Source organism: Gambusia affinis, linkage group LG13, assembly GCF_019740435.1.
Source record: "Gambusia affinis linkage group LG13, SWU_Gaff_1.0, whole genome shotgun sequence".
NCBI lineage: Eukaryota > Metazoa > Chordata > Actinopteri > Cyprinodontiformes > Poeciliidae > Gambusia > Gambusia affinis.
Window position 1 is genome coordinate 5,448,842 of NC_057880.1, and position 18,846 is coordinate 5,467,687.

Consider the following 18,846-nt stretch of genomic DNA (forward strand, 5'->3'; position numbering starts at 1 on the left):
ACAAAATCTGTTGTACAAGCATTAGTTGTCTGCCTATTTATTTTTTTCCCAGTGTACATACCAGATTTGTTTCTAATTCACAGCATGAGAGAAATGTTAACCACATCTATCAACACGATCACACCCAGGGCCTTGGTGGCATCGTCTTAGTCATACCTTGTTCATATAAGGTGAAATTGGGTGTTGCAAAGTTTCTTTTGTATGAGGAAAGTCATATTTGTTCTCTTTTACATTTTCTTATATAATCCATTGTGCATATTTGTTTAATGTTAACAAAATACCAATTAACCAATTATAAAACTAGAGGGGGAACGAGTCATCTTGTGACCTAATATTTCTACAATGCAATGATTGGCATTGATTAGTTTTTAATAAACCCAAATAAACATTTTGCAATGTAATAAATTTGCATGTTTTGTGATTGTAATACTAACGACTAATTGCAAGATTTTATTTGGGTGGCATAAAACAATCTCATATTTTGAGTTATAAACTGTGTCATCCGATTTAAATGTTCTCTTCAAATGTGAAGCTTTGACATTTTGTCAAAGTTCATTGTTACTCAGAACTGTTTACTTTTTTTTTTTGCAATGCATCACTGTCTTCTTCCCTTAGTGACCCATCGGTTCTTTATGCTGTTTAATGTCTATGTTGTTTTTCTTTGTAAGATTATAAAATTTAGATTAAAATAAAGAAAAGAAGAAAGAACTGAACTCTGGCGTTTCTTTGACATGCGGCTCATGTTGCGATTGTGGGCATTGCTGGGTGTCCATATGTAATGCAACCTGCTGGGGAATGGGAGTAAATCTGTCATTTGTAAGAGATTTATACGTACAGTACAGACCAAAAGTTTGGACACACTTTGCAGGGTTGGGAGAAGAGTAATGGTTTTGAAGTTATTTTTTCTTTGTCTTTTCAGTCTGTAAGATTATTGATAAACTGGGAAGACAGGAAGCAATAGAAATTAAAAAATGTTTTATTTCCCTTACAATTACAGAAAACCTCGACCTTTAATTGAGTATTTTTTTTCTTGAGCAACAACTTAATAAAGATGCACACTGGACAGGATGTCTCTTCAAAAAGACAATTTATTTAACACGTTTCCCCCCAAAATATCCCCACACATGTTACAGGCTGATGACAGAAAAAACAAACACTGGACTAAGAACAGTGCATTCTGTTAACCTTTAAACTTCTATGAAAAACAATGACGTCTACCTGGCAAACAAAACATGTTTTTTTAAAAAAAAAATCAATTTTAAGCAAAAAAAATAAAAACTTATGTACAATCAAAAGAAATTACAGCCAGCTTTAGACTGTATTCCAACCTGCTGAGAAAGAAAAACACAAAATGTCACATTTCCAAAGTAACACAAAAGTACAATTTTATTATTTTCTGTTTTTACTAGTAGTCTGTGTGTCACATTTTTATTGACATTCACCAATCTTAATTGTTTAGTGCTGCATGACTGTATTTTCCTCTTACGCTGTAAAATTCTTAAGTTAGTTTGCTTTCCTGATAAACGTATTAAAAAGAGCCTAGTGGTTGCCAAGACTCTCAACAGAGCATTAAGTTTTGTTAGAGAGGGTGTGATGCGTTTGCACACATTTTTGGGTGAAGGTTAGCTTTAAATTATAACCACTACCCAAAAATCGTTTTATTTTTGGTGCAGCTCCAACCTTACAGCGATATTCACATGTCATGTAGCGATACACTGATCTAACGATACAATACAGGATTTTTGGGTAGGGATATATGATATATATCACGATACTTAGCAGATTATATAATTTGATACATTTTTATGATTTTCTGGAAGAGTTTAGAGGGACAGAGTGATTTTGATGACACTATGTGACTGTTCCATTGACTTGGATTGAGTTAATTGAACTACTGGTGTAGTAAATGGTTTTGTTATACATTTGCTTTGTTTAAATGATAATTGTGTGGCTGTGTATTTGGCTATGCAGAAAAGTCAATTGGTCTATTTCATTATTTAATTAATTGTAACTGGTTGTTTCATTACATGTCATTTTTAACGTACATGTGCAACTGGGTAAAAATTGCCATGTATGATAGCTGTCATTTCATTCATGTGGATCTGACAAGACTCAAAGTAGGATTTAATGTATTGCACTTTGTATCGATACTCACGAATGAAAAAGCTATACTTTTTGAGGAAAAAAATATAGATAAATATCGGAAAACTACACAATCCTGTTCACATGCTTGCTTTAGAGCGGGGGTGTTCACGCGCAGTCCTCGAGAGACACCGTCTTGTAACTTTCAGAGGCATCCTTACTCCAACAGACCGGGATCAGCTCTGAACAGGCTTTGGGAACGAGGCGTTCATTTGATTCAGGTGTGTTGGAGCAGGGAAGCAGCTGAAAGTTGCAGTATGGTAGTTCCTGAGGACTGGATCTGAGCTTTAGAGAGTGTGCAAACTTACATCTCCAGAGATTAGAATCGCCGGTTTTGGCCTCTGTCTTTGCCGTCTCTCCGTCCACCGCCTCCTCTTCCACCCCATCCGTGTCCTCTTGGAGAATACGTCTCTCTCTCCATCTTGTACTTCTCGTATCTCTCTGCCATCATCACCAAGTCTTCTGGGACATCCTGAAACAACATTCTAATATAACTTGGGTTGCTACTCAACATTTACACATTCAAATACTACATCAAACGTCAGCATCCCTTAAATGTTGCATATACAATTTAGATTTCATATCATTACAAGTCAGTTACATCAATGTCATTGAATAACATTCCTTTTTTGACTGAAGTACATACATTTATTGGTCAATGTTTAGTATTGATATTTTCCATTTAAACCTTCTGATAAAACAATTTGCAAGTATTTACTTGTCCTGCTCTCTCCAGGATAGAAATCAGCTCTGAGGCCATCCTCCAGTTATCTCTAGTTAACAGAGTAATGGCAGCACCGGACCGTCTGGAATAAAAACGCATCCGCATCACAACTAACCCAGAGTAAACCAAAGATTACACATGCAGATGGTTAACACCGTCAATCTCTTACCCTGCTCGGCCTGTTCGACCCACACGATGGACGTACTCTTCGATATTTCTTGGGAAGTCATAGTTAAAAACATGCGTGATGTCATGGACATCCAACCCTCTGGATGCCAGATCTGTGGCGACCAGGATGCGAACCCGACCTACAAAAGTGAACACAAACACTAAGGGTGTTTTAACACCAGCCCTGTTTAGTCCACTTTAATTGGACTCTGGTTTGTTTGGGGAGGTCTGGATGTGCAATCGAACTCTGACGGGGAACCAAAAAAAAGCGAATTCTGGTGAAGTTCGAATTTTTATGTAAATTCCCAGCGGATTGGAAACCACTCCAAAAGCAGGAAGCAGACTATACCAAAGGGCATTCTGGGTAAATAAACCCTAAAAAAAAAATCTAGCAAAATTTAATGTATTTTTCTGTTAACTGATGTGGTAGACCAGCAGTTCCTTAATTGGGAAGTGGAAGAAAATGGTACATGCCTTTGCCAAGTAAAAACCTAAATATTGTGGCATTTATTTGTATTATGCCACATTACTTTGATCTCCCAAAATCAGTGTTTCCCCAACCCTGGTCCTCAAGGCATACTGCCCCTCAAAGCACACTGCCCTGCACGTTTAAGGCGATTGCTTGCTTCAGCCAAGCTGATTTCAATTGATGGCAGGTTAACAGGCAATTGCTGAACTGCAATGAGCTGAATCAGGTGCATTAAAGCAGGGAAACACCTACAACATGCAGGACAGACTGGAGGACCAGGTTTGGGAAATACTGGTACTAATTAAAATCCAGTGCGACAAATTGCTTTCAGAAATAACTGGTTTGGGGGGGAAAACGTCTAATTTAACAGAGTATTTGTCAATATCAAATCTATTTAAAATACGTCTAATTTAAGACCTATTAAGTACCACCTTGAATGAAATTTATGTCAGAAAAAAAAACCCTATAAATATAGGAGATGTTTGCGAGAACTTACAGAATTACAATTAAATATAGCAAACACTGTGAACTCAGCTTTGTGCCCATGAAAAAAAAAAAAAAAAGGAAAGGCTAGAATTAGCAGGTAATTACTGGTTTTTGTTATTGTAATAATTGAATCACAGAATACAATGAAGGTGCCCATGTGGGACTCAAACTTTTACTTGACAGAAAAGTCCCATGAAAAAAAGTTGTTTTTTTAAGACTACGGTAGTTTAAGACCAGTAATTAACATATTTAAGGCCAACGGATATCGTTTAAAATTAATTCAAGGCATTTTAATTAAACAAATTTAGGACTTTTAAGTGTTGAAAATTAGTAAATCATGCTTTTCTGACATACTCTCCTTAAAGTCCTGGAGAGCCTCTTCCCGGGAGCTTTGTTCGCGGTCTCCATGGAGACACTGCACAGCAATACCTTGCAGAGACATGTCACTCGACAGGTCATCTGCACTGGTTTCACAGAAACACAAACACAGAGGGCACACAGTAGGTGCAGGTTCCAACAGTAGGTATGGCTCATCTTTTAAAAGCAGCGGTCATCCCCACACTCACGTAATCTTCTTTCCCACAAAGATTAAGACTTTATCCTGGGGTTGCATGTTCCTGATGAAGTCAAAAACATACATCTTTTTCTCCTCCTCCTTAACAATTTCTAGGGTCTGCTGCACGGTGTTAACTGCCTGATGCACAGATGGAGAAACACAAAGCATGAAGCATGGGGAAACAAAAGAAGAAATAAAAGTGAAGTACAAACAGAATGTTTTCACTTCCTCTTACAGCCAAGTCCAGAGTTCCCACATAAACCATCATGGGATTCTTTAAGTAAGATTTAGCCAATCTTCTTACACCTGTGGGCCAGGTGGCACTGAAACATGAAGCCAACAATAGCAGTTCAGTTTTTAGTTTTTTTTTTTTACATCATACACTTGATATATTCTTGGGAAGGAAACTGAAACACCAGCAAGAATATTTACATTTAGCCAAGAATAAGCAGTGAGAGGATTCTTTAGATTACTTTCTATTGTTAGAAACATCCTTAAATGTCTGACTAAATGATATTTGATGTTTCTCAAAATCCAACTTCTTTTCAGCCATGATGAAACATTTTTATGCTCATAAACACAGATTACTCCAGGAAAGCTATTTTGGCCAACTCCTCAACAACTACCCGAACTTCTTAGCATCGGATTAAGTACTAATCTCCCTACGATGATTAAAAACTGAGGTATACCTGGTCATGACAGTCTGCCGGTCTGGACGGATGTCCAGCAGAATCTTCAGAATCTGTGGTTCGAAGCCCATATCGAGCATGCGGTCAGCCTCGTCCAGCACCTTTCCCCCCACCCCAACAATCACTTCAGTGTTAAAACTTTTCCAAACGGCATGTAAAAGTAGAAGAAGGTTAAGATTTATATGTTTTCAGGTTCCTTTTAAAAAAACCACAATAATCAAAAAGAAAGAGGCAACTGCATTCTGTACTGAAAATGTTGGAAAAAAGCAATAAAAACTGACCAAGTAGGTGACGGAGCGTAGATTGATGAGATCGTTCATCTGTAAGTCATTGAGTCGGCCAGGTGTAGCGATCACGATGTCCACGCCGCTCTTCACCAGGTTGATCTGTCCTCTTCTGTCTCCCCCTCCGTAGACACAGATGCTAAGAGACGAGGAAAAGGACGACATGATGATTCTATCAAACCACAAGTAACTGATCCTTTATCCCTGATTACCTTTTGTATCCTTTGAAGCTGTACTTGCTGCACTCTGCTTCAATCTGTAGAGCGAGTTCTCTGGTAGGGGTCAGTACCAACATGCCCGGACCCCCTCGTTCAGCTCTGCGTCTATTGTTGAAACGAAAACGGAAGGGTTTTAATAAATGCACAAAAAATCCACATGATCATTTTCATAAAAGCAAAAAGCTCTGAACTCACACAGGCTGTCCGTCCATATGAATGAAGCCTGGCAGCAGGTAGGCCAGAGTTTTCCCTGTTCCTGTCTGAGCAATCGCTATCAGGTCCTCCCCGATGAGCAGCACCGGCCAGGCCTGAGACTGGTCAACAGATCATGCAGCAGGTCATCAACCAGACTTATACAAGCTGCACTTCTATCAAATTGAGTAATTTCAAAATGCACACAGGTAGGCTTGTCGTGATAAACGATAAATCAAATCAATTAATCCTACGATAAATTAAAACTATCGACGTCATTTTAATTGGCTTTATCGTAAATATACAGACATTTACTTCTTAAAAAAAAAAAAAAAAAGATCGTTAGATGATGCAAACAAATAGAGAAGAGAAAAACATCCACCTTTCATGTTTAGAAAAGCTAAAAAAAGAACAACTTCAGCACGTGAGAATGGAGGAAGAAAAATTGCAAAGTCTCAATGTGCCACGCTTCGTCAAGAGGAAATGGAAAGTATTTAGTGGTGATTCACACGTAAGAATTTGGTCTCACTTTTCAACAGCAAGAGAGATACTTTCTACATCAAGAAAAAAAAAAGAAGTTCTCCCTGTTCTTAGTGCCATTCAAGCACTTTCATTTCTTCTGAGGGGAATTACAGATATGAATTTCATAAATGGGCCTAATATAGATAAGGATTCCCAACAAAGCCACTATACAGTATATTCAAAACTGAATTGCTCCAGGGGATTCTCATTGCTGCACCTGGCCACACATGTAGTGACCGTTTACTGATGAAAGTACAAGAGCATTTGCATCGAGTCAAAGCTTAAAGCTCCAAAACAGAAAAAAAAGTTTCAATGTTAGATTGTCTGAGAGCATCGCTGTAAGGTTTGTTTCATCTGCTGAAGAGAATATTTCATTTTGTGCTAAAAATTGGATTTGTGTAAAAAAAGATAATTGAAAACATGTGTAGGTGCTTGGATAATACCTGGATGGGGGTTGGCTTGACAAAACCAACACGCTCAATATTTTCCATGATCTCTGGATAAGGTTGGAACGCCTCCAGAAACGTACGACAGGGATTAGGAATGGGTCGCTTCTCTCCCTCCTCCTTTATGTCATCTACAAATATATTGTTATTTTCCTTCCTGTAAAAATAGGGGTGGGGGGAATGGTTTCATATCACAAATTGGTCAGAGTTGGCTTCTTGTATTTAAAGAGGCAAACGGTTTTCTGTGATAATTACATTTATTATCCAGTGTTTAGGACTTGATCAGAAAACTGACAAGAAGGCAAGCAGCTTTACTAATAGTGCAAAAAAAAAATTAAGCCTCTGTTGTTAGGTACTCTGATTGTAATTATTTTTAAATTCCCCACAACCTTTTCAGTGAAGTAGCAGTATTAGCACATGTCAGGGGAAATCAGCAGAGAACAGATGTTTGTGTCTGTCCAAAGGACAGATGCCCTGTGACTCACATACCAACTCTGAAAGAGGAGTTCCTGCACTTCATGTTTTTATGACCTGTGGTTCCGGTTTATACCAACAAAGCAGACAATTAAAGACGACTGAGTGCTTTGCTCCAGGGGACATAGACAGACTGGGTGTCAGCAGCATTTTGCCTGCTGTAGTTGTAAGGCTCCTGCTTACACTTCTTAAAATTGCTGCTCGTTAAATACAACATTATTAGTTTCGGTCACTGATAACAGTTTAAGTCTGAAAATAAAACAAGAATCTAGTGGAAGCGTCAGTGTTTGAGAGTAAAATTATATTTTTATCTATAATAAAAGGTACAGCAGGATGTAAAAAACAAAATAAAAAAAATAAAATAAAGTTACCTCCATGCATCGACTTCATCAGGTGTGAGCATGGACACGCTCACTGCTTCTGTGTAAAAGTTCTTCTTCAGCGGTGGGAGGTCTGAGAAAAGTTTGAGAATATCAACAGGATCCAGATCAAACTCATGAATAACACAGATATGAAAAGAACCAACAACTACACAAAAAAAAATATTCATCGTAAAAAAATTATTCCGACAAATATATTTTGTTTTCACTGGAATCATTATTTACACTCGGGTACATAACGCCAAAGCAGTTAAGCAACAAAACGCATCACTGACTGAAGTCGGCATGAATCAGCCGCCCCACCTTTCCACTTCAGCTCCTCGAATCTTTTCCTGTTTTGTCGGATGTCGTTCCAGTCGATGGCTGGGCCGTCGCTTGCAGACTGTGGCGCCTCCTTCGACCAGGCAAAGTTGTTCCTGTTCATCCCTCCTGTACCCGCTCTCCCTCCAAACCTTTCCCCATCACTGTGCCGACCTCTAGCTGGACCTCAAAAACGGGATGCAGCAGCAAGAACTTGAAGAAAGCGTATTGACCAACAGTAGCAGGAAACGGAAACTCAAGTGTTTGACCAGGAAGTAGGACTTTTTTGGAGTCTTTCTTTGCACATGCTCCGAATCTACAAATTATGGATCAGGTTAATTGGTCTCTCAATGCTATTAATCAAATTTTTTCAACGAGAAAAATGAAGGCAAAAGGAAATGGATTAGGTGTATTAAACAGAGTAACATGCTGATTAACACATATTATATTGTAGAAAAATAAGTCTTTTAACTCATGGTCTTGTTTTTTTGTTCACCCACACAAAATTGCCAGAAGTAATTCACTGTCAATTTACAAGAGAGAAACATTTCATTTGTAGTAGGTGACAGTTTGTTTTTTTTTTTACTTGTTTTTATTTAATGACCATAGTTTAGTAGGAAATATTGTTTAAAGCTCCAGCTTGAAGCCTTACGAGTTAGTTTTCCCCAGTAAATGTAAAATTCACCACTTCCAACAAAGACTAATATGTACCGTAACTAAACTGAGGAGAGCCGCCTGCAATCAGGTCTTCAATCATTCCTTTGGCCTTTTGCTGGGCAGCGGACGAACCAGAGATGGCCACGTCTCCATCATAGTCTCCCCTCGTAATCTTTAAAAACAAAGCAAAAAATATTTACATATTCTACACTGGAAATATCCTAAAACATGCTCTCAACTCTGTCTTACAATTAGATTTTAAATAAAGGATTCAGGAACACAGAATAATTTATGCAGCTGCTATTTAAACAGAACTGAGGATTTTTTTTTAATATATATATATATACGTTCATTTCCTTCCTGTTGGGGAAAACTTTGGTGCCTCACTTTTGTTTCAACTAAACCATTTTTGATTCGTGTTTAGCTGAATGTTTGTACAACTTAGACTGATAATTTGTAAGTTATTGTTTTCAATAATATATCGATAATAAAATTTGATGGTTTGATACAAAAGCAAATGGTTTTCTAACCCAGGGATAAACTGGCGTCCATGTGGAAGATTCTGCAAATAACAGTAAGACTGGAAGGCTTGTTGCAAGCTTAATTTTGACTTTAAAAACAAACATCTAAAAAAAAGATTTAACAATACATTTAACAATTATTGTTAAGGGTATTTTTAAAAAAAATAAGTCAAATCATCGTGGCTCATATACTCCAATCCAGTAAACATGTGGTTTACTTAAATGGAGTCCAAACCTTTTACCCAGGAGAGCTCGAGTTGTTCAGTTGAAAGACCATGGGACCACTAAAATATATTTTTCTCACATTTTTAAAACACAGTTTTTGTGCCTTTTCATTTTATTTCCTCAATAGTAAAATAAAAAAGGTACATTTTATTAAAGCCAACAACGAATTTTTGTGGCAAACGGATCTGTAAATCATTGTAGATATAAAACGTACGATTGGTCTTGTACAACTGCGTTTGCAGACAAGCCACAGTTTTTAAATGTTTTTTTCAGATTTATCGTTTTCCTATTTGAGGAGCAAGATTTGCTTTTGAGAAAAAGTAGGTTCTAGCTACTCCAAAATTAAGATTTTTTTTTTTTTAAACGTCCTTAATAAGCAGGAACCTATTTTTTGTAACTTATGCAATAAGTGATTCAACCCCAAAGCATTTCCAGTGTGCAACTAGGACGCCGTTTCTGGCGGTCCTACTCGCTTCCTGTTAGCGCTTGCCTTGATCCGAGCACCGCTGCTCTCTTCAAGTTCACGTATTTTAGCTCCGCCGCGACCTGTGAACACAGTTCAGTGTTAAATCTTAACAAGCCAAACTTCAAAAATACAAATAAAACATTTAAAGGTGTTTTTGCCGGTTCAATAAAATTAGCCGCTTAAGAAACGGTAAATATTTAAATGGGGGAAGGAGTTTAAACGGCAGCAAATAATTAACTTAGCATAACTAGCACACTAAATAGCAACGTCTGTTTTAAACTTGACTTCAGGTTTTAAGCTTACCAATTATCCTTCCAATGGATATATTTTCCACTTTGAAAATAAGAGGTTGGAAACCGTCGGACATTTCGTTCCCTCTCCGACGGTCTCCAGGCCCCCCATCGAGGTCTGTTTCACCTCTTCGGCTCCTGAACTCGAACGCATCTCGGCGGGGCTCAATTCTCGCCTCGTTCGGTTTTCTAAACCAGGTTTGAGTTTTTATACCGGAATAACCAGTTCCATGTCCTTGGCTATCTTTTCCCAATAATGTGTTGTTAGTCTCAGAAAGTTTAGGGGCAGGCTTCTCAATGGCAACACCGTACTCGTCGTACTCGTCCTCCCAGTCCGACATTTTAAACTCTGCTGCTCCACCAGCGGCCCTGAAGTCTCAAAGAAATCTCTTTTTCACTTCCTGTCTGGGCAGGAACCAGTTAAATATACGTTTACGTTTTGCGGGTGTATAATTTTATGTATTTTATAAGATTAAAAATGTGGAAGAAGTATTTCTCTGTAGTATATCGTCTTTTAAATTAAATTAATAATGCGTGGTGTGTTCTTTACGGTGTTTGTGAACGAAATTTGATTTGATGATTAGGGATTGATAGTTGCAACTAGGCGTTCAATTTCACTTCAGAAACAAAAAAATTAACCTAATTAGAATCGTGCTTTCTATTGTTTTTATTTTGCATTAATCCATATAATACATGACATTAAATTCATTGAAAGGTCTTGTGGACTCTGGGGAAAGTTCCCTACCAGCAGCCAGAAAGCTCTGCTGCTGTTGAAACTAAACTAAACACTTTCAGGGAAAGTTGCATTGTGAAAGTTATGGTTACTTTTCAGGTAACCTTTTGAGAAATGTTCCCTGAAGGTTCTCTAAAGAAAAGTTCCAGATAACCTTCAAGAACACTTGATTCTTCCAAGAAAAACAGAGTGTGTTGAAACCCATTTTCAGGAGGACGCTCCCTTAGGGCTACCCTGGGTTCACTAAAGGTTGTATGCTTTTTTTATGTTTATATGCTGTGAAAATAATCATAAAGTCCATCCATAAAGAATGCTCTTTGAAGGTTCTGTCAAGGTTATGATGTGAAAGTTGTTCTTCTTTGGAAAATCTTCCCTGAAGACTCTCTAGATTATATTGTAGAAGTTGTAGATATCTTGAATGAATGTTTCCTGATGGTTCCCAGAAAGTCATAGTGTCAATGCTAAAGCCAACTTTTGGGTAAGTTTCCTAATGTTTCTTTGAAGACTAGAAAATAATTCGGTAACCTACATATCACTGTAAGATTAAAGATTGCTTACCCATTAGGAACCATTCCCTGTCAGCTTCCATAAAGTAAACATGGTCTGTGAAGAAGAGACCCCTTAAACGTCCCTTAACAAAGATTCTCCACGGGTTACAGTGTGTAAGTTAAACAAAACCTCCCAGGAACTTGAAATTTTCTGTGAAAGTTCTTTAAAGACTATATTATTAAAATGGGTAACTTTTAGGAAAACCTTTGGGGTTTCAAAGGTTTACATTTTATGGAATCACTTCCAGATGATTCCATAAAAGTTACATTGAGAAAGTTATAGTTACCATTCAGGGAACCCTCCAGAAAATAATCCTTCATAGTTACACTGTAAATGTTCAAACTAACCTCTGGAAAGGTTTTCTGGACGTTGACATTCATTGAACTTCCCTTAAACCATTTGTTAGAGGTTCTACTCTATTAGAGCTTTAGGAATTATTATTATTTTGGTTCCATCCGGTGAAGTTGGTGAATACTGGATGCATATGATTCCCCCTTAAAATGATTTAGAAAACTCACAAGAAACAGTTTTGTTAATCCATACTTTATTAATGAATAATAAAATCATTTTTTGCATTTCTCATCCAGAGAATATAATGTGCACTTTAATAAATTAATTTCAAAGAAATAACAATGTTGACATTATCAAGCTTTAAGGCCAGCTGTGTCATAAATTACTGTTCAAGCAGGAGAGAAATTATTAAATATTTTCGGCCAATGAAGTCAAAGTCTCGGGCTTAAAGCCACACGACTGGACGCCCAGTTCAAGATGAGCAGTTGGACTTAAGTACAATCTGATGTAATATGTAGGCGATGAATGGAAATAAAAGCAGTTCTTTGAGCAAAAAGGCACCCTTAAGCAATTTACAGATTGCAAACATTAGCATGTCCCATGGGAGGTTTAGCCTCTTTAGTTCCTCAGCATTCCAGCTATTTGAGTCGATTGGCTGATAAAGTTTTCCTGTCAACCATTAAATACATTACATCTGTTCCAATATCATGCAGGCGTGAACATACCATGTCACATTGCCAGACCCCAGCGCTCACTAGAAGCCGTACATGTTTGTCATGAGAGTGTTTTCTTTGCGGGGCTGCACAGTGGCGCAGTTTGTAGAGCTGTTGCCTTGCAAGAAGGTCCTGGGTTTGATTCCCAGCCCGGGTTCTTTCTGCATGGAGTTTGCATGTTCTCCCTGTGCATGTGTGGGTTTTCTCTGGGTTTTCCGGCTTCCCAGTCCAAAAGCATGACTGTCAGGTTAATTGGTCTCTCTAAATTCTCCCTAGGTGTGAGTGTGTGAGTGAATGGTTGTGTGTCTTGTATGTCTCTGTGTTGCCCTGCGACAGACTGGCGACCTGTCCAGGGTGAACCCGCCTCTCGCCCGGAACGTAGCTGGAGAGGAACCAGCAACCCTCCTGACCCCATTAGGGACAAGGGTGAACAGAAAATGGATGGATGGAGGGTGTTTTCTTTGCACCAGAATAACATTTTATATGGATTAAAGAATATTACAAAAACCACACAAATGCTAATTGTTAGCATTTTTCTGAAAATAATACTTGCTCTAACTTTCTGTGTTAAATGAATCGGCAATCCGCTTCCAAAAACACGGGCTAACGCAGATGAAATCACAACGTCAATAAAGGAAGTCTGACAGTAAAACATATTTTATGACAAGAGTGACTGTGCCAAAAATGAACCAATATCCAAATCAAACACAGAAGATATTAAAATGACTGAAATAGTTGGTGGATGAGTAAAAAAAAGATATATGCAGATAAAAAATTGAGACAGAAAGGCGTCAGTTATGTCAAACATTTTCCAAAGTCTGCCAGAGAACCTTGATTCACTTGTGCAAGTTTACGATCTAATGTTTACATGTTGTTACATAATCCTAAAAGGACACCAGATGGTTGTTGAACCAATATGACAATTTTGTGGTTAGGTGGCTCTCATCAACAATAACGTGGATTAAAAAATAAATAAATAAATAAATCAGGATATCTGAATAAAGCAAAAAATGTGCAAGCTAAATCAAAAACTGCACAGCCTGCCCCTTTCACTTCAAATTGTTCAACCAGGGTATTTAATCTGTGCTGGAGCTTTTAAATTTGACTTCCACAGGAAAGGGAAACATCAGATTCCAGTGAAGTGTTGTATGCATTGTGTTAACATAGTAGGTGGCTATTTTATTAACTCATAAAACAAATACACACTACCAAATTATTACAAATAAAAAAGTAAAACAAGGTTCAAGAAGGCAGAATGTGTTTGCATGTTTGACATTGACATCAGCAGTTTCACACATGCAGCATCTCATGCATGATTGAGAAGGTCCACTGTAGTAATCTTTGCTAAATTCGCATTCAAATCATTAGCATTTAATTTGCCAAACTATTGTGCAAAATCAGAGGGGAGGGTCAAACCTTCACCCAGTTGCAGACTTCAAAAAATGCTTTAGATCATCATGTGATTACCTCCTCTGTGGTCTCAACACATGCAGTCGGTTTGTTGCTTTTTATTTTTTCATTGATTATTTGTTGTTTCCCATTCCCACAGATTTAAGCCTCTGGTCTAGTAAATGGTTTGTGAGAACCGTCCAGGAAGTGATATGAACATGGAAAGCTTAAGAGGTTTATCATTAAAGACAAACCAGACAAAAATGGCTTTTTCTTATCTTGCAAGAAAGATCAAATACAATCATTTACACAGAACAAAGAATAAGTGTGTATCTCAACTTTTGTTCTAGTTGGCTCCTCTTACAATAGTTGGTGTTTGCGATCAAATGTTATTCTTGTCCCTCTTACTAAATTCATACCGTACATCAATGTAGGCAGGCATGTGATTTCCACAGACTGTCTGTCAGTTAGATGCATTTTAGACTCTGTACATCTTCAGCTTGCCAAATGATCTTTAAAAGTATTTTTTAAATCATGTTTTCCTTTTTTAACAAAAATGGATGCATGTGGTATTTGTGCTGATGAATCTAGATTAAGTTCTTTGGTTTACGTTGAGGTCCAGATTGAGTAACAGAAAGAAGAAAGATAAAGATTCACTTTGAAACAAAAGAAAACTCTCCACTGTTCACGTGAAGAGCCAAATAGGTTGACTTGCATCACCTACATTCTTATTCTATTCAAATAGAAGAAAATAAACATGTATGGAGGGGTTTTCCGTCACCTCCAACAGAAGCATCTTTTGTCAAAATTAACATCGTGCTTTGAGTCATGATACGTGTAAGAGTCAGGAAAGCTGCATTTTCTCCTGAACGATTGTTTACAGTGCTTAGCATAAGTATTCATATCCCTTGAACTCTTTCATTTGACAGCATGGACTATGATAAACGTTGTCAAAAGTAACGAATCAAATTTTAATACAAAAAAATCCAAGAAAAACTTAGACAGAAAATCACTGTCAAAAAAAATGCTAGTGAAACTTAATAACACCCATTATCCTAAAATTGAGGAAACATAGAACAGTTGTGAACCTTCTCAGGAGCGCCCAGACAATCAAAGTTGCTCCAAGGGAAAAACAACTGACAACATAACATGTCAGAAAAAGATGGTAATGGTTATGTTAGTATGATGCTGTGGGACGTCATTACTGCTTCAGACATAAATAGTTAAAATTCTGCTTTCTAGCAAAAATGTCCGATTAATTTGGGCCCTTAAGCTCCAGTGCACTAAGTTCATGCAGCAAAAACCCTCCGATGTTGGTGATCTAAAGCACCAGACATTAGAAAGTTAACTTAACTGAGGTCAAATTCTGGACTCAATCCTAAAATCTTGCGGCATGACCTTTAATAAGTTGTTAATGTTCAAAAACCCTCCACTTAAACCCAACATCTAACCAAGACAAAATAGAAAACTAGAATAAATCTGCAAAAGGGTAGATATTATTTTACAGCAACTCAGAGAGGAAGATGGACGAAACGAAATACAGGGGAAAAACTCATGTTAAAGGCTGCAAAAAACTAATTTGGAACAAAAAAAACATTAACTATGTAGTATTTTACACCTTGTGTTGGTATGTTGCATAAAATCCCAGAAAAATACATAAAATATTGGGATTTTAAAGTAGCAAACTGTGAAAAAGTTCAAGGAATATCAATAATTTAGCAAAGTACTGAATATATAGTTTTCATATTTTGTGTAACATGAACATGGCCACTTGCGTTCACACTCGTATATTCTTTCTTCCTACTGGATCCAGACATTTAGGTGCCACATAAACGTTGTAATAATGTGATCTATGTGCAAATGGGCATAATCGTGTCACATAAAACAGAAAACGCTGTTTGCACATGTATAAAGTGTCGAATTCAGAGCATGATGCGCATGGTGCCCTATATAAATATGTCTAAAAGTGGCGCTGGCCACAGTATGTGTACATACAGTTTGCAGTTTGTGTTTTGATTTTCAGTCAGTGTGCTTACACCAGCTGTAAGTGTGAGGATTGACCAAGAAACTCAGAGTTTCCCTTTGAGTGAGGAACATCCTCCTCCTCAGTCTGTAAAATGTCAGACTGGCTGCTGTCCGGTCCCTGGGACAGGAAGCCATAGTGGTCAGCTGCCGGCTTCAGCTTGCACTCACTAATGAAGAGGTCTGTCCCATCCCAGTTGCTGAGGTCATTATGGCCATTGCCGTGCTCGCTGTCGTTGCTGCTACTGCTGCTGTTGTTGAGGGCGGCTGAAAGGCCAGGGGCACGATTGGTTAAAGGCTGGTTGATATTATGCACAGAGAGGGATTTCCCTAGACTGCCCGCCCAGTCTGTAGGCCTCCTCTCTGGGTTAGATGAGAGCAGCAGCAATGGGTTAACCTCTAGGCTCAAATGCCTCCTGTAGACACCTCCCGATTTCAAGCCAGACTTCTTCCGCAGCTGCACCCTACTGGGTGCGAACCCTGCCTCACCATCCCTATCAGCACTACCATCAGCACTGCAACCTACAACGACAGAAGGGCCCAGACTCTGGTCATCGGCTCCTACTTCATCTGTCACATCATCTGAGACTGGGTCAGCGGGGCATCGGAGGTGTGAAGGGTGAACCATGGGAGGAAGCTGGAGAGTAAAGCTCCCAGTCGATGATGGCGGAGGTGGCAGATCAGGAAAGTGGGATTTTTTGGAAGGGGTGCCAAGGGTTGGGTAAGGGCTGTCAGGGGGCAGCAGAGGTGAAGGGGACAGCGAGGCAGTGGAAGGGGGGTAGGACGGAGGCGCTGAATCTGGAGGGCAATCGTCGTCGGCCGGTGGTAGAATGAGCCGCAGGCCTCTTGGGTTGGCACCATGAGAACGGTGTATCCCGCCGCCACCGTTGTCTCCTCGTCCTCTAACTGCATCCCCCCTTTGGGGGGAGGATGGGTAGTCCAAGTTGTGGTGCTGGTGATTTTCCAGCTCAAAAAGGGGCAGAGAGGAGAGGGAGAGCCCTGAGGGACCTTTCTGGAGAACTTGGCGGTAAACATCAAGCAACGAATCCAACTTTGTTTCAATAGAGGACACCTTGGTGTGAGAGAGAACAATGGTTGTTATGGAGAAAACCTGAAAGCAAGTAAAGAATGTTAAGCATTCTATTGAAAAAAAATCTCCCTGTCATAACAAAACTAGTCTTAGGACATGGACAAGTTCTTCCTGAATAACAGGTATACAATTACTGTAAACGAGATCCAAGACAATAGTTTGTTGCGCAACATTTAGTACAACACATTCTTGATCAAAAATCTTAAGGTGAGGCAAGAAATGAAAATTATTCACATTAACACCGGTTTGTTGGTGGAGCATTTTTCATATACAGTATGACATTCACACTCTGTGGCAGGATTGTGGTACTGCACAAGCCAGCTTTCTCGCAGTGATCCATTGCAGGCCTTGTAAATTTTTCAAAAAGATCTAAAGGGGGTTTGCACAAAAAAGTCAAGTGATAGCACCCCCAAAAAATTACCTATCCTGAGTTGGTGGTTTAGATGGGGAGTCCATGAAGACCTAAGCAACTCCTCAGCCCAAATGAAGACTCTTACTTCAAGTATGTATCATTTGAAGGAGGGTTTTCGTCTCCAAAGGTGACGTCTGCATAGGTCTTTCAATAGGACAATACCGCCTTCTAACAAAGGAATTCTTGCAGGTAAAAAAAACTAACTCTTTTCAACCATCATGCATGTTCCTTTGAACAAATTCAAAAATAATTAGGGATGGTGGTGCAGGTTTAGGAAAAATAGTCAATTCCAAATCACAGAGGCCTTTCATGAAGCTTTCCTCACCACATGGAGCAGCTCTACATGCCTACTAAGCATTTAGATCAAGCACGTAAACAAATTGAAATAATTTATAACAGCTTAGTGGAAACTCTTACTAAGATTCCTGTGTTTACACTATTAGAGTTTTGAGACTGAATGGTTTTAATGTTTGATAAGCTAATAAACAGGCTGTTTTACTGTATTTTCAATAAACTGGAGGCTCAACTCTTAAGATTTTGACCGATAGAACTGATCAAGAACTGTGTGTGAGAAATATTGTCTTTGTAAAACCACACCTGTCTCTCTACTTTACACACTCGTCCCAACATGCTCATGCCCTCCAGAGAGTCTCCATCATGGTGCAGTTTGTCCCTTGGTTTCTTATCCACCGGAATCTGGCCTTTCCCAAGAATCTGATCCACCCTAAAACACACACACACACACACACATTGATGGGCAATGATAACATAATGCAAGAATGCCACTGTGTCTCACTTCAGTTCATCTATAACTCATCATAAGCTAAATGCGGATGAGAAGATTAAAGCAAATCCTATGTCAAACATGACTTAAGAATATCTTATATAGAACTTTGTGCTGTAAAGAAATACTGTTTAAGGGGTGTGAATGGTTTTGACTCATTGTTATGCTTCAAGCACAATGACATACTTGTGTATAATTTAAAATCATTGTCTGATGTGACATTTCAGCTTTAGCACAGTAAAAACAGAAGAAGAAAACCTTCATTTTACCAGGTTTTCAAAACCACAATTGCAGGCTTACATCCCCACAGCCAGAAAACAAAGCCACGTTTTTGCATGCACAAGAGGCCTCAATGTTGTGTTCAATTAATTAGTCAAGTTAATGTGCACGCTGATTTGTTAAAACTCCACAACACACACTGTAAATCCTCCCAGCTTAGCAGTTTCCAGACACAAAGTTAAACCCTAAGGAAAAAGGCAATGTGTTAGAGAACGTAAGATGAGTTTCAGGCCGAAGTTAGAGGATAATGTCATGGGTTTTATTTATAAATATTAATAAGTTTATATGAGGATGTCAGCCAGTGTCTAATCAAGTATTACCATGTAGAGGGGGGGGGACTTAATGCCTTATAAAGGAAAGTCTGGAGTGGGATAG

The 18,846-nt window shown here is 38.6% G+C and overlaps 2 protein-coding genes across 12 annotated transcripts in view; both read right to left on the bottom strand.

Moving 5' to 3' along the window:
- Nucleotides 1-1,070: 1,070 nt before the first annotated feature.
- ddx43 (DEAD (Asp-Glu-Ala-Asp) box polypeptide 43) lies at nt 1,071-10,611 on the bottom strand. 3 transcript variants are annotated; one of them, XM_044136309.1, is made up of 17 exons: nt 10,223-10,611; nt 9,944-9,999; nt 8,762-8,879; nt 8,054-8,236; nt 7,742-7,823; nt 6,894-7,053; nt 5,932-6,050; nt 5,731-5,841; nt 5,516-5,657; nt 5,235-5,335; nt 4,781-4,868; nt 4,556-4,683; nt 4,344-4,453; nt 3,036-3,174; nt 2,861-2,948; nt 2,451-2,614; nt 1,071-1,331 (listed from the first exon to the last, which is right to left on the bottom strand). In XM_044136309.1, exons 1-16 carry the CDS (start codon nt 10,548-10,550, stop codon nt 2,462-2,464), a joined length of 2,106 nt encoding a protein of 701 aa, XP_043992244.1. In that variant the 5' UTR covers nt 10,551-10,611; the 3' UTR covers nt 1,071-1,331; nt 2,451-2,461. The 3 variants fall into 3 exon arrangements, with proteins under 3 accessions (XP_043992244.1, XP_043992245.1, XP_043992243.1); XM_044136310.1 differs by having other exon boundaries at nt 8,054-8,230; nt 10,223-10,594; XM_044136308.1 differs by having other exon boundaries at nt 1,071-1,328; nt 10,223-10,594.
- A 2,241-nt stretch (nt 10,612-12,852) lies between these two features.
- The window catches only part of kcnq5a (potassium voltage-gated channel, KQT-like subfamily, member 5a), a 110,514-nt gene continuing 104,520 nt past the window's right edge, over nt 12,853-18,846 (bottom strand). For all 9 annotated transcript variants that reach the window (XM_044136319.1, XM_044136314.1, XM_044136312.1 and 6 more), the window contains 2 exons: nt 18,006-18,132; nt 12,853-16,978 (listed from right to left, as the gene is read on the bottom strand). In XM_044136319.1, the coding sequence (XP_043992254.1) occupies nt 15,917-16,978; nt 18,006-18,132 (1,189 nt within the window). In that variant the 3' untranslated portion in view covers nt 12,853-15,916. The remainder of the gene's footprint in view (nt 16,979-18,005; nt 18,133-18,846) is intronic.